The sequence below is a fragment of the Camelus ferus genome, chromosome 14 (assembly GCF_009834535.1).
Source record: "Camelus ferus isolate YT-003-E chromosome 14, BCGSAC_Cfer_1.0, whole genome shotgun sequence".
Taxonomy (NCBI): domain Eukaryota; kingdom Metazoa; phylum Chordata; class Mammalia; order Artiodactyla; family Camelidae; genus Camelus; species Camelus ferus.
The window spans coordinates 26,462,292-26,475,282 of NC_045709.1; the positions used below are offsets into that span (position 1 = coordinate 26,462,292).

At 43.5% G+C, this 12,991-nt stretch overlaps 1 protein-coding gene across 3 annotated transcripts in view; it reads left to right on the top strand.

Moving 5' to 3' along the window:
• The window catches only part of ANKRD10 (ankyrin repeat domain 10), a 31,281-nt gene that overhangs the window by 13,978 nt on the left and 4,312 nt on the right, over nucleotides 1-12,991 (top strand). For all 3 annotated transcript variants that reach the window (XM_032496623.1, XM_032496624.1, XM_032496625.1), the window contains exons 4-5: nucleotides 4,107-4,342; nucleotides 12,407-12,502. In XM_032496623.1, the coding sequence (XP_032352514.1) occupies nucleotides 4,107-4,342; nucleotides 12,407-12,502 (332 nt within the window). The remainder of the gene's footprint in view (nucleotides 1-4,106; nucleotides 4,343-12,406; nucleotides 12,503-12,991) is intronic.

The window sequence follows — 12,991 nt, forward strand, 5'->3', positions numbered from 1 at the left end:
TTTCAGAAATGGACAGAGGCGTAGTCTGTCTGCCCAAGCGCAACAGACTAAGAACACTAAATTCAAAAGTACTATATTTTTTCAAAGATTTGGTCTAAAAATAATCTGTATACTTTCATTGCTACCCTAATTTTAATGCAGCATACTGTTATTCAGAGTCATTTTGAACAGTGTCTTCCAGGTATTGTAAATTTCCCTCTGGGCTAGTGTGTAAAGACTGCAGTTCAGATGAACCTTGTCTGAACCAGCACCTCACTTGGGGTTGACGGGAAGGCCCACAGTCAGCGCACTGTGGCCATGCCACACTTGCAGTGAACACCTATGGATTGAAGGGTGAAGGTTTGTCTGATTAAACAGTGCTGTAACAGAATGAAGTGCCACATTTGAATGTGAAATTATCTTAGAACCTGTAAGTCCCACGTCACATTCATGTGCCCAGCTCCCGTTGAGTTTTAGGAAAATCACAGAGGGTAGCTTAGGTTTAATATCTGCTTAAAGTTGAAACACTAGAGTCCGAAGGCTTAATAAAGTAATGATACATTTTCACCAGGATGATGGTCAACTCTTAAAACATCAAAGTGGACACATGCTTAACAAATAGGAGAGCAGATATTAAAAAATTAACTTAAAGACCTGAGTCTCTTGTTAAAATTAAGGTGTTTTGAGAAATACCACTTAATAATTATTTATTCTAGTCTTTACCTAGGAACATGATTTTCAGCCTCTATACTGAAAATTCTCTCTAAACATGGTTTGAAGAATTCAGGCCTGCAAAGACAGATTTCACCTTACTCATTTTAAGTACGTTGCGTAATTCAACTTTAAGACTCTTTGAACCTTTAACAGAAAACACTCAGATGGAATAGGAATGACTGTATTACTTCTCCATGTTCTCTCAAGGTGCTTGATTTTACATTCTTCCAGCGTTTACCTTTAGATATTTTTGTATTTAGCATTTTGTGATTTAACAGAGTTGGCAACTTTTAAAAAGTTTATTTTTGTTTGAATAGTGCATAAAATTACCAGAAAAACGGTTTTCAGGAACCTATAAGCATCTGTTATTACTAGTTACCAGTATCATCTGTTGGTATTTTTTTTTAAATGTTACTCAACTGATCTAGCCCACTGCTTGTTTTTGTGTGGCCCATAAACTAACAGTGATTTTTACATTTTAATATGGTTGAACAAAACTCAAAAGAATATTTCATGACACATAAACATATATGAAATTCAGACTTCAGTGCCTATAGTTAAAGGTATCTTAGAATATACTGTTCACATATCATCTAAGGCTGCTTTCAGGCTATGGCGAAAAGATTGGAGACCAGGGCCTGTAAGGCGTAAAGTCCTTTCCGCCCTGCCCTTCATGGAAAGAGTGTCCCAGGACCTGTGATCCCAGCTGTCCCTTTTCACCCAGCCACTTGCAAGTTAAGTGTGAGCAGAGCAGAGTTCGGGGCAGAGAACGGAGGAGGGCATGTAGGTGCATAAGGAAGAGGTGGGAAGAAAAGCATGTGGGCGTAGGAGAGGGGAGCTTTGCTCTCCTGCACCAGGGTCAGGTAGAAACAGATCCTTTTGCGTAAGAGGAGCATAAACACTTAAACTATGTTACGTTCAGTCCTTAGTAACATGAGAAGTAACAGCTGAAATCTGTGGTTCACCGGAGGTGGAGAGAGACTGCTGTATGTCCTCGTTTTTGCTAATACTGTAGGGATGGTGCCAAGATTATAACGTCCCAATTAACTCTTCCACAGTCACCATTTATCCCAGATTCTCATACCTGTCCACATATTTTCTGGAATATTTTGAACTCCTTTTAGATTACTCTAGCTTCCGGCCCCCTAAGTTACATGAGGAGCCAGTTGAAGTAAGATTTGGCTTTATTCTTTCTTACCTGGTCCACATGTGGTGAGTACATAGCATGAGTTGACTAGTGAGTGACACAACTCTGGTTATTTCAGTTTTGAAGATAACCACCTCAGACCCCTAGAGATTTGGTTGGCTCTGTCCCAGTCAAGTGAGTGGTGTGAGAGTGCTGGGCCACGTGCGACCGGGAGGAGGCAAGGCAGGTGGCTGGGTCCAGGCGGGTATTCCCACTCAGATGTTTAGTCTCTGGGATTTTCTCATCCACTGAGGAGTAATCTTTACAGTCAACTTTGTCTTGATTTTAAGCAACAGCTTCTCATTTCTGTATTCTTTGATTTTTTGGAGAGCAAGTCCATGTTTTTCTCTAGAAAAGATCGTTTTATAAACTTTGCTTATGTTCTAGGTCTTCATCTTTTTAAATTTTGAAGAGTCACATTTTTTTTTAATGTGGCAACTTACTCTGTTCACATTCTTGCTAAGAGTAGACCTTATTGGACTATTCACTCGTGATATCTGAAAATGAAACACACCATTTAAGAAGGTTACTGAGTTATACACTTACTTGAATGTTCGATTTCAGTAATGTGTTAATATTAAAAATTTAAGTATATGATCAATTTGTATATACATAACTAATGTAATTCACTCTACTCAAACTTTGGTTTTTCCTTTCCATTTAATTCATATATCAAAATTAAATTTCATGAGATTTTAGAGTAATAATTATCTGAATTCATAGCCATGAAGTCAAATAAAACTGTCAATTTTAGTCCCAGTAGTCCTGCACACAGCTGCCTTATATTATAAGAAAATACTGTTGGATTTGAGGAATCTCATCAAGTCTTGCCTCTTTTATGTGATCAAATTGAGTTTGGGCTTTTGCCTTTTTTCAAAATACATAATACATTTCTTTATCTCTTGCTTTAACAAGTGGAGACATATTTAGTGATTGTCCAAAAATACATAGATTTTTTTCCTTTCTGAGGTTGGAGTCTTCTGAGTATGATGACCGGAAATAAGAACATAAGGCTTAGTGTTCTCTTTAAAGTGGAAAACCCTTATCTGTCCCTGATTCTGTAGTTCGCACTCTGAGGTGGGTTTTTGCCTTGACATCAACCTAGGAAGCGAGCATCAGGGTTGTGTGTGGTTCTTTCAGGGGCGAGACTAGGCCTGCGCCTGGTCGCGGCTGTACTGCCTGGCAGCGCTCGCTGAGGGGGGCGCTGTCTGCCCGTCCTGTGCCTCTGCTCTCCGTGTGCCAGCGTGCAGCTGAGGACCTGCGCTGCTGTTTTACAGATCTGTTTCACAGAGCAGTGTATTTTCTGATCTCCTAGGGGCAATTTCAGCATGGAGTTGCTTTTGTTCCCTCAGTGTTTATTGTTTCCTAGTGAAGGTTTACAATTTCCAACTGGTTCTTTCATGTTTATCTTACTCAGATCTTCCGTTTATATTCTGCTGGTGCTTCCTGATTTAATCAGAGGACAGCAGATTTTTGCTTGTTCTTGTTGTTGACGACTAGGACGGTGTTGATTCTTTTCAGTGGTGGGACTCGGCCTAGGGATGAGTTCCTAGGACAGCAGTAGGTGGCTTTTCACAGGAAACATCCACACAAATGCACTAGGACGCCAAAATCTTAACTCCTGCAAGTTCTCCTAAACAAGGCCAAACCACAAATAAAAACCCAGCTTCTCAGATCTCCAGTCTGATGATAGATTATTTTACTGTCAGGACGTCCTTCTAAACTTCCACTTATGGTGTCACACGTTAGCACAGTATCTGGCTTATCCTTAAGCCTTTGTTTTTAGGAAGCCAATTGTTACGAATGCCATGGACAATTCAGTACATGTTTGTTTGTTATGATTTTACTCAAGCTAAAGAAATGGATTATTAAAGTTAAGTGCAGATAATATAGAACTCAGTTTCAGGTTAAGTCTGAAGTTAGCATAAATTTTCATTCTTCAGACTAACATAAAAAATGCTTTTGAGAAGTGAAATAGGAAGATGCCTTTTTTTAAAGTTTAGTGTATTGATTTTAAATTACTATCTCCCAAATCTTGCTTAGTAATCAAATGTGCGTAAGAGAGAAGTTAGTTACAGAGCTAGGATGAGCAACTCCTTCTTTAATGAAGACACGCTGTAAATCTGTGTGCTCTTTCCTGTCGCCTTCAGATAGTCAGTCAGTTCGGCAGGAGCAGAGCAGGTGGAAATGCTAACGGGACGTAATTCAGTGTTTTTGTGTCATACAGCCTGAGAAATGCCAGTGGCCTGACGGCAGCAGACATTGCTCAAACCCAGGGTTTCCAAGAGTGTGCCCAGTTTCTCTTGAACCTCCAGAATTGTCATCTGAACCGTTTCTATGATAACGGCCCCTTAAATGGGGGCCATCCGAATTTACTTACTAGTCACGTTAGTGTGGGAGCAAATCGCAAGCGATGCTTGGAAGATCCGGAGCCCTTTGGAGTGAAGAAAGCTAGAACCACAGGTGAGACTGCTTGGTGGTGGAAAGGAGCAGGCTTGTTCTCTCTCTCTAACGTGTCTTCTTTTCCATGACTGAAAGCGCCTTCGAGATGACTCCTTCACGGAAGGGGTTCTGTGCCCGGAGGACTGTGGTGCAGTGATGGAGGAGTTTGTCCTGTGTTGCCACTTTGAAGATTGGCCCCTTAACAAAAGAGAGGAGATGAGAGGGCAGTGTTGACAACTCAAATGTGAATGTGTGTTTATAACTTTCTGCACACCAGGTTTACCTGCTCCCATGAAGTAGATTTTTCTCGTTTCTTGTACCTGTTCAAAATACAACTATTAAAAGAATCTGCCACTGTGCCTGATTTTTTTTTCCTGTGAATTTCCCTGGGCTTAAACAGTTGGTCTGGTTGTAAAACATAATTGCACACCTGGGGAGGTAGCTGTTTGCTGTGCTGTTCACTTGTGCTGTGACGTGGCCTCGTCTGGTCTCCGTGCCCCACAGTGTATGTAGTGCGTGTCACAGTGAGGCCTGGTGTGCCACTCTGACATTGAGGCCTTAAGTTAGAGGTAAGTTATTTTTGTTTTAAGTATTCTTCACTTTTTTATCTTTGTATAGTTCTGGGGTTTGCAAAGAGGCAGAGTCAGCTAGTCACTCTTCAAAGCTGGGGAAAAAATCTCCCTTTCCTTTAGGGGAAAAATTAAGATATATTAACCCTAATTGTATCAGAAGACATACTAATAGCTTGGTAGGAATATTTAGCAAACGTACATGGAAAGGGAAATTCAGAGATGATGGTGAAAAGTAATCACACTGAAATTATGTGCTCAGGTGAGATGTACAGAATATAAATACAAAGTTGGGCCCTTTGGCTTAAAAAAACTTAAGCATACAAGCCTAGCCTGAGGAACCCTGCGTGGCTAGGTTTTGCTGGCTTTAACCTGATGTGTCACTTCACCCTCTGCCCGGCGCTGTGCCTCTTTAATGCCCTGGGGTTTACCCAAGCAGAAACAGCTTTTCCCTGTAGAACCGGTAGCGACCTTAAGCCACTGCAAAAGCTTGTGCCTGTGTGACTTCTATAGACGTGAATGTATGGACTTAAAAGTAATCCTTTTTCTCAAAATCATAATTTTTATAGGTTATGGGCCTAATAATTTCAAGAAGTGTTATAGAAGAAGCGTACATAACATGAAGGTGTGTCTAAACTTCAGAGAATGGTCCTTGTGTTGTTCAGGGCCTGGTTCACCTCTTGGAGAGGAGTTGTGAGCTTCACAGTTTTGTGCCCTCGTGGGAGAATTGGACGAGTGTCCGTGTCATGTTAGTTCATAGGATAAATCTTAAATTCTATTTAGTATTTTTTTTAAAGGATGTCACTTAACATTTTAAGAAGACTCAAATATACCAAAGAGTTTTAAACCAGTCTCCTCAGGTTTGAAGGTCATTGAATTGGCTAATTATCTCGTTGCTGAAGTATCCGGAAGAGCCTTTCCAAGGATTCCTGAAACTTAAGTTTCCTAGACCTGTTACTACACCTGTACATTCAGTTTGAAGAATCATGCAGGTTTGGGGGGGGGGTTATTTTCCTTTTCCATGCATCTTGGTTATCTGGTTAGAGATTCGTGTTTTGCACGTGAACCTCACCGTGCAGCTTTCCCAAACGCCTGGGTCCTAGCGCTCAGCTGGAGGAGGTCCACTGAGGAGAAGATGAGGTCGGAGCCGCAGGCGATGACTGTGCACACCTGAGGCTGAGCGCTGCCCCGGTGCACGGGGAGAGGGGCTCCCACCCCTGGGGGGGTCTCCGCTGGACAGCCCGTGCACCTGCCTTCTTGTCGGGGGGGGGGGGGATATCTCCTCTTGTTCTGCCATGACATACTGGGAATGGGTATTGGGCAGGAATTCTCAGTTAGTAAAACAAGGGTTTTCTCCCCAACTGCCTGAATTTTCTAAATGAAATAATTGTTGGCTTCAGTAGCTTTGTAGTTATTTTCATTCTTTGACCATTTGTTTCTTGTTTTTGGTATGCAGTTCAGGATATGTTGCTTAAGTTCACTTTCATTTCATTTCTGGCATGTTTTGATTTGCTATTTAAGTGTGAGCTTAAGGTTTACTCATTCTGAATTAACTCATTTTGTAGGTAAGTTTTTAGTTCTCATGCCAGAGTTTAAAAAGTTTTTTTCCCCTTATGTAACATATGCATATAAAACACTCTTGAATAACTTCATATTTAAAAGTATTTAGAAGAGTTAAAATAATTTTTTTTTTGGTGGTTTAAGTTTGGCCTTTTTTAAAATAGGTGCCTGGAGTAATATCTTGGCTACATAAATGCATAGCTTGGATCTTACCAGTAAACTTGGTGTATTCTGTCTTCCTAGAATTTAAGAATTACACACAGTGATGTTTTTCATGTGGAATATATAGTCACAAAAGCAGATACTTCCAGAAATTTTTCTGGCTAAGACAACTCTTAAAGACAGATGTGTCCTATAAAATTGAGTCTTTTTTTTAACTTTGGAATCATGAGAGTGTGAAAGTTACCTACTCTTCTCCATATAGAGTAGTATCTCCACTTAAACTTTTTTCCAAACTCTTTTAAGGTAATTGAAGTGATTCTTCCCTTGGAAACCATATTGATGTAAAAACTTAGGCAGTGATAATTTGTGCGGCTTGAATAGAAACTCTCCTACAGGCGTTCATTCTTTAAAATGTCTTTTATGCCGTCATTCGTGCCAGTGTCAAAATGCACTCTGATCAGAACACAGATCTCTGGAGGGTGAGAGAAAACCCAAGGTTGTTCGGGGCAGTAGATGCTGATGAAAAGTATTTTAGGGTAATGTTCTTCCCAGTATGGGATTTTGTTCCTTTAGGCTGGTACAAGGAAGTGTCAGTATATAACCAGGTTTGGGTTGTGTTTTTATTTTTTCCTCCCCATTTACCAGCCACATGCTCAGGGTGGAGTGACAGGTGGCCCTCGCAACTTCAGCTGCAGCTGCTCAGTAAAGTTTGGGTTAGGTTCATTAGTGTCCTGCCTAATCTTCAGGGGTAACAATACAGTCGTTCACAAATGTATTCCTTGGAGATCTGTCTGAATTAGCAATGATCCCAGGGTAGAACAGAATGCCAGCCCCATCCACAAGAGAAACTTCATCTTGTTTTTAATCCGTGCTTGTTTTGGGTGCAGCTCCAGCATCCTGAGTGGGGAGGGGCTGACCCAGTCACTGACAGTTTTGCTTTGGGGAGCAGTAGCCGTCGGTAGGAGGCTGTGGTGCCACCAGGTCTCGGGCACTCGTTGACTTCAGTTCCGTTTTAATCAGGTCGGATGTGCTCGTGACCTTAGCATCTCATGTATCATGAGTTCAGTGTTCAATATAAAAACACTTTTTAGGAAAGATACATATGACTGAGCTTAAAATTAGCAGTAAGAAGTTTCCCAACACCCTTGCCCGGGATGAATTTCATACAAAGACTCCTCTTTTGTTAATTATTTGTGTTGGTCAGGCTTAAAAGAGACTAGGCGAAAGGACAGAGGGGCGACTGAACAAGCCTGTTAAGTGGTGTGTTACCTGATGACTTAAAACTTCGGATTAGAGAAGTCGGATGTGTCACGTCTGCCACTCCTCCTGGTTCAGTTCCACGTGTTCCTTGTACCAAAGACCTCAGCTTTGCTATGTCCTTTGTGTTCTCAAACTTGCAGTGAATGGCTGTGTTTGCTTATAAAATTTTGAATCAGAGTGAGAGAACATTGCTAATTGTGTTCCAGTAACAAATGGCGGTTTGTCTTCATCCCTAAAGACACAGCATTTTGTAAATGTAATCTGAATGAATTACACTTAAGAACCAGGTGATTTTCTGTCTTAGTCCTGAGCTTGGCAGACCTCACGGGCCTCACCCGTCCCTTTGCGCAGTGTAGCGGCGAAGACAGGAGTCAGGCCTCGGTCCTCGCACGCTTTGTTCCAGGCTCTGTCTCACATGTGCCTTCCTTTCTGTGTTCCTTTAGCAAAATCTCCTTAGTGTTTCCACAGTTGTCACTGCTGCTCTATCCTTGGCATCTTGCCTAACTTCTGCCCTCTTGAATTCCCTCACCCCCTGGTCTGTAGTTGGGGACATGGCAAGAGTCCCACGAAAGGTCACTGCGGTAGAACCACCTTCTTACTGGCCACGGGTACTGTTTCGATTTTAACAGGACCTCTCCTTCAGAAGGTAGTCACCTGGGTAAAATGCACTCTGTAGTGGAACAGAACGGTTCCGATTTCTAACAGAGGGTGAGCCACCAAGGAAACACTCTTGGCTCTGTCCATGGGGAACAGGGCTTCCCCAGTGGTCAGAGATGCTGGTTCTGTGGGAAGGCCAAAGGGGCCCCAGGCCACTGCCTCCTGTCAGCCCTTGGGACATCCCACGCTGGCACCTTAAAGAGGCATAGCGGAAGACAGGTCACTAGTTTCTCGTGACCCCAAGCTTCACTTGGGCCCGCTGCGTGGAGGTGCTCGGCGGTGCTGGCACGGTGGTGGTGGTCTCCTGTGTGGGCTGTGTCCAGGGAGGGACACCCTGTTGGCTCACAAAGCGCCTGCATCCCACAGTGCAGGACTGTGTAGGTGGGTTCTGCCTGTCAGAGAATTCTCTGCCTTCAGAGTTAAAATAAGCCTGGTTAGACATGTTTCATCAGCCCTAGATGTCTTTGTAGGCGTGCCTGGCCGTCAGAACCATGTTCTGTGTGCGTGGTCTGCGTCTCCGTGTGAGTGGAGTGCCAGTTGTAGGGCAGGGGCACATCTTCCTGAGCTGGCGTAGCCAGTACCAGAATAAGCTTCCTTGATGACGTGTTTCTGTGTTGCTGCAGACCCCTGTCTTTTAAAAGCTAAGGGAAGCTTTCCCTACATTTTAAAGCTGCTTGATCTCACTGAGAATTGGCTCTAGAGGTTTTATTCACCTCTCAAGCATTAGATGAAAATTTAGATGCAGACTTCTGCGTTGTCCAGCACCTCCCCAAATGGAGCAGGTTTCCTGGCTCTGAGGTCAAGGATGGGGGCATCTTGGGCGGTGATCACACCGGGTTGTGACTCCACCTCTCGGGGGGTAGTTATTTTGAACCAGTCCTAGGTGATTTTCTGTCATAAATAGCTCTGTCCAACATGTACTGGAGTCTTGTCTAGTCACATACCTGCTTTGGCAAAGTAAAAGGTAAGGCATTTTTTACAAATGGTCAGTTATTCCTCCTTTTAACTGGAATAGGAAGATGGGAAGGGAAAGTGCTTCTTTTCTAAAACAGAATCGAAACTGATAATTTTGGAAGAAAATGCTTTTTTCTGAAATGTCTACAAGCCACCTTTCTGAGCTGCAGCGTGGACTATTTACTTACTACTTCTGCAATGGCAGCAGGCATGTGGGAGGAGTCAAGCCCAGATCAACGGCCTTAAAATTCTAGAGGCCACCTTTAATTTTGTGGTTTATAATGCAATTTTAAAAAGTTAGTAATTGCACCCTCCACGCCCCCATCCAACTACTCGAGCCTGTCCGATTTCCGGGTGCTGGAAGTAAGTACATGAAGGCATCGGAGTACAAGTAAAATACGTCACCCAGGGTTCTGGGCAGCTGGGGCTCAGCCAAGTGGCTGAGTGTCCTGGCAGGTACTTTGTGGAAACAACGTGCTGCAAAAATTGCTTGTCTTCAAAGAAAGTAATTCTAGGCTGTCTGCATTAGCACATTCCTCCCACATTAGAGTTTCTTTACTAAAACCTGGAAGCCTTTGGTCTGTTTGATTTTCATCCTGCTCTGCTGGTGAGAAGCTGTCTGTGTTAACAAAAGGCACATCCAAGGGGAAGTCTCAGAGTGGAGGCCCGAGCACAGCACGTGGGTCTCTAGTTAAGGGTCAGTTTTTGCTTTAAGATGGCGTTGTGCCTGGCTCTTTTCTATGCAGTTTTATTTGGAGTGTCCCCAAGTCCCTTTGCCACCAGCTCTTCCAGCCCCCTAGTGGCAGGTCTGCCCTCAGGTTGCGCTTCAGTGACAGCCAATCTTCCTGAGATGGTGTCTCGCTTGCCTTCACAGTCGGCCTGCTTGCCGAGTGCGCTGCCCTGGCTGCACGCGGGCTCCATTCACTGACGGAGCACCGCTCGGCACGGGGCTCTTCAAGCTAAGACAAAGGTGCCCTGCTTTTCTGAGGTGGTGTTTTGAGGGGAGATGGGGGGTCCTCTTGTCTTCATCTGTCAGGTTTTCTTTTTAAAACCTGCTTTTTGGAGACTTGAAATTGCAGCTGTAGCCTAGTTGTCACTTTCACTGGCACCTGAATTCCAAGACAAAACCAAGTATCAGAGTGTAGACACGTAAACCTACTGCCTTGTACCCCAGGCAAGGCCGTCCCTTCTTTTGTAGGAGGACGTCGTGGCTTTGGCCCAATGGCCTGCAGCAGTTCTCAGTTAACTGCCAGGCTTGGCTTATCAGGCGTTGGAGAGTGCAGGCCCCTCGTCTCCGCGGTGACTGGCTGGGAGCTGAAGGTTGTGAGAGTTTTGTCGACTGCTACCTGGAACGTCCGTCCCCAACCCTGTCCCCCCGTTTTTTAAGATGTCTTGTTCACCACTGATTTCTTGAAAGTACCTTGTTTCACAGTGAAGATGGAGCCTTGCCTGCCACTGACTTGGGGTCTGTGGAGGATTAAGAAAATCTTTGCAAAAGACTGAAGTCCTTGGTTTGATGCCTCTGGTTTTAAAGCGCCTCTTTTTTAGAATTCTTTTGGCCTCATACCTGCAAATTTCTCTTTTTTCTCAAATGCACAAGTCACACTTTCTGTTTCTCCCACATTCTAATCACTGAGAATTTGTTTTTCTCATTTATTTATACTAGTCTTTCATTGAAAACAGTCTGAACAGTTTGGGGAATGCTCTAGAACGGGTACGCTCATTCCTGTATTGAAAATGACTCGTGTGCCTCTAAAATTAGAAGTAACTGAAGCTGTGAAGTTCAAGTCTCTGTTTTTAGATGTTCATTTGAAAGAAATAGCACTGAAGATTGTTACTTGTACGTGTCCTCTGACCTAGACATAACTCCAGATGTTCATACGCGTAAAGAACCAGAATGTGTGCAGAGGTGCGTTTACAGGGATGTTAGTGATGGTGTTCACGATGGGAAAGGGAACGCCTCCCTGGTGGGCAGCAGCGGGGAGCTGGGTGGTGGGTAATCCAAGCACGTGTGGATTGTTATTTGTTATTCTACTTAAAGATTGCTTTGAATTCAAGTGATGGGAAGCGTTCATGCCATAGTAAATGAGTAAAAGCAAGGTGCAAAAGTGATTTTTTCCAGTCCTTTTGTGAAAATGCATGATTAGACTTGAGAGCAAAGTCTGGCTGCCCCCGGAGTGAGGAGTGAGGTTCCCAGGGGCTTGCTGGAGGTGTTTCCTGCACAGAGTGTGATGCCTGGAGGAAGAGTTGCCACGTGTGCGCATCAGCTTTTCTCCAAGATGTGCAGAGTGGTGGTTCCATAAGGAAGGTGCGTGCATAGCTTCAGCTCTACAAGTCTTGGAGCCAAGACTTAACGCACGTTTCCAGTTGCGCTTCATCATGGTGCACGGGGCCAGAGACGCACTTGGGCAGTACCGACACGCCTGTCTTGATCTTGGCTTTTACCTTCTTTTCTGTTTCTGAAATAAGTGAATTGTTTGTTTTTCTTTTAATTTGAGGTTCGTTTTGATGATTTTTACGTTGTTCAGGAAATGTTTCTTTATGGAAAACAGTTGGAAGAATGGGGGCATGACTCAGAGGGCCTGTGCATTTTAAGAAGTACTTAGAAATGCCTCTTGAGTTATGTAACTGCTTTGTGTTGTCCAGGTAACAACCTTAAATGAGAATTTATACCAACAAGTAAATCTAGAGTAGATAATCTGAAATTTTATGACTTCATCAAAACTGCGCATTTCAGGAATTTTTTTATTGTGGGAAAGTCAGTTTCTGGGTAGGGCACTAAGCTCATTAATAATCCATAGGTTATTCAGTTGTTTGATGGTTGTGGAGCTTTCAGTGCTCTGACAACAAGGAATAAGAAGCATTTGCCTTAAAGTCCTCTGCTTAGGTGCAGGGAACCTAAAATTGCCTTTGTTTTCTGCAGCTCAAAGATCGGACGACTCCATGCCAGTTGTGAACGGCGAGGCAGAAGACGATGCTGACAAGATGCTCGTCGATAGAGAGTTTGCTGTTGTAACAGGTGGGAGTGGACAGTTTCCCGTTAGCCGCAGCAACGGTCCAATGGTCGAAGACACCACACGGCAGGAGGGTGGTTCTGTTGGACCAAAAGAAATAGAAATCTATACGGTCTCAGCAATGCAGACCCCCTGTCGTTGCAAGAACCAGTATGCATGTTATTTCTAACATGAGCGGCTCTCAGTTTTTGCACTTTGTCCAGCGTTTTAAAGAATGTTATGCTATGATTTGCATATGTTGGACAAGTTTATAGACACAGGGAAAAGTGTTTTCGGTGCATTTTATGGATGTGAAAAACAAGTAAGTGCAATGTTCCTATTTTGATTTGACACTTTTGCTTAATGTGCCTTGTGTAATTTTATGAGGTTGCGCATTTTTCATTTTCTGACATAAGACGTTGGGCGAATATCCTGAACAAACATCTGTTGCTCGTCATTTCCGAGCGACGGACAGCAGGAGGCCAGCCGGCCGTAAGCACTGGGGGCCAGGTGGC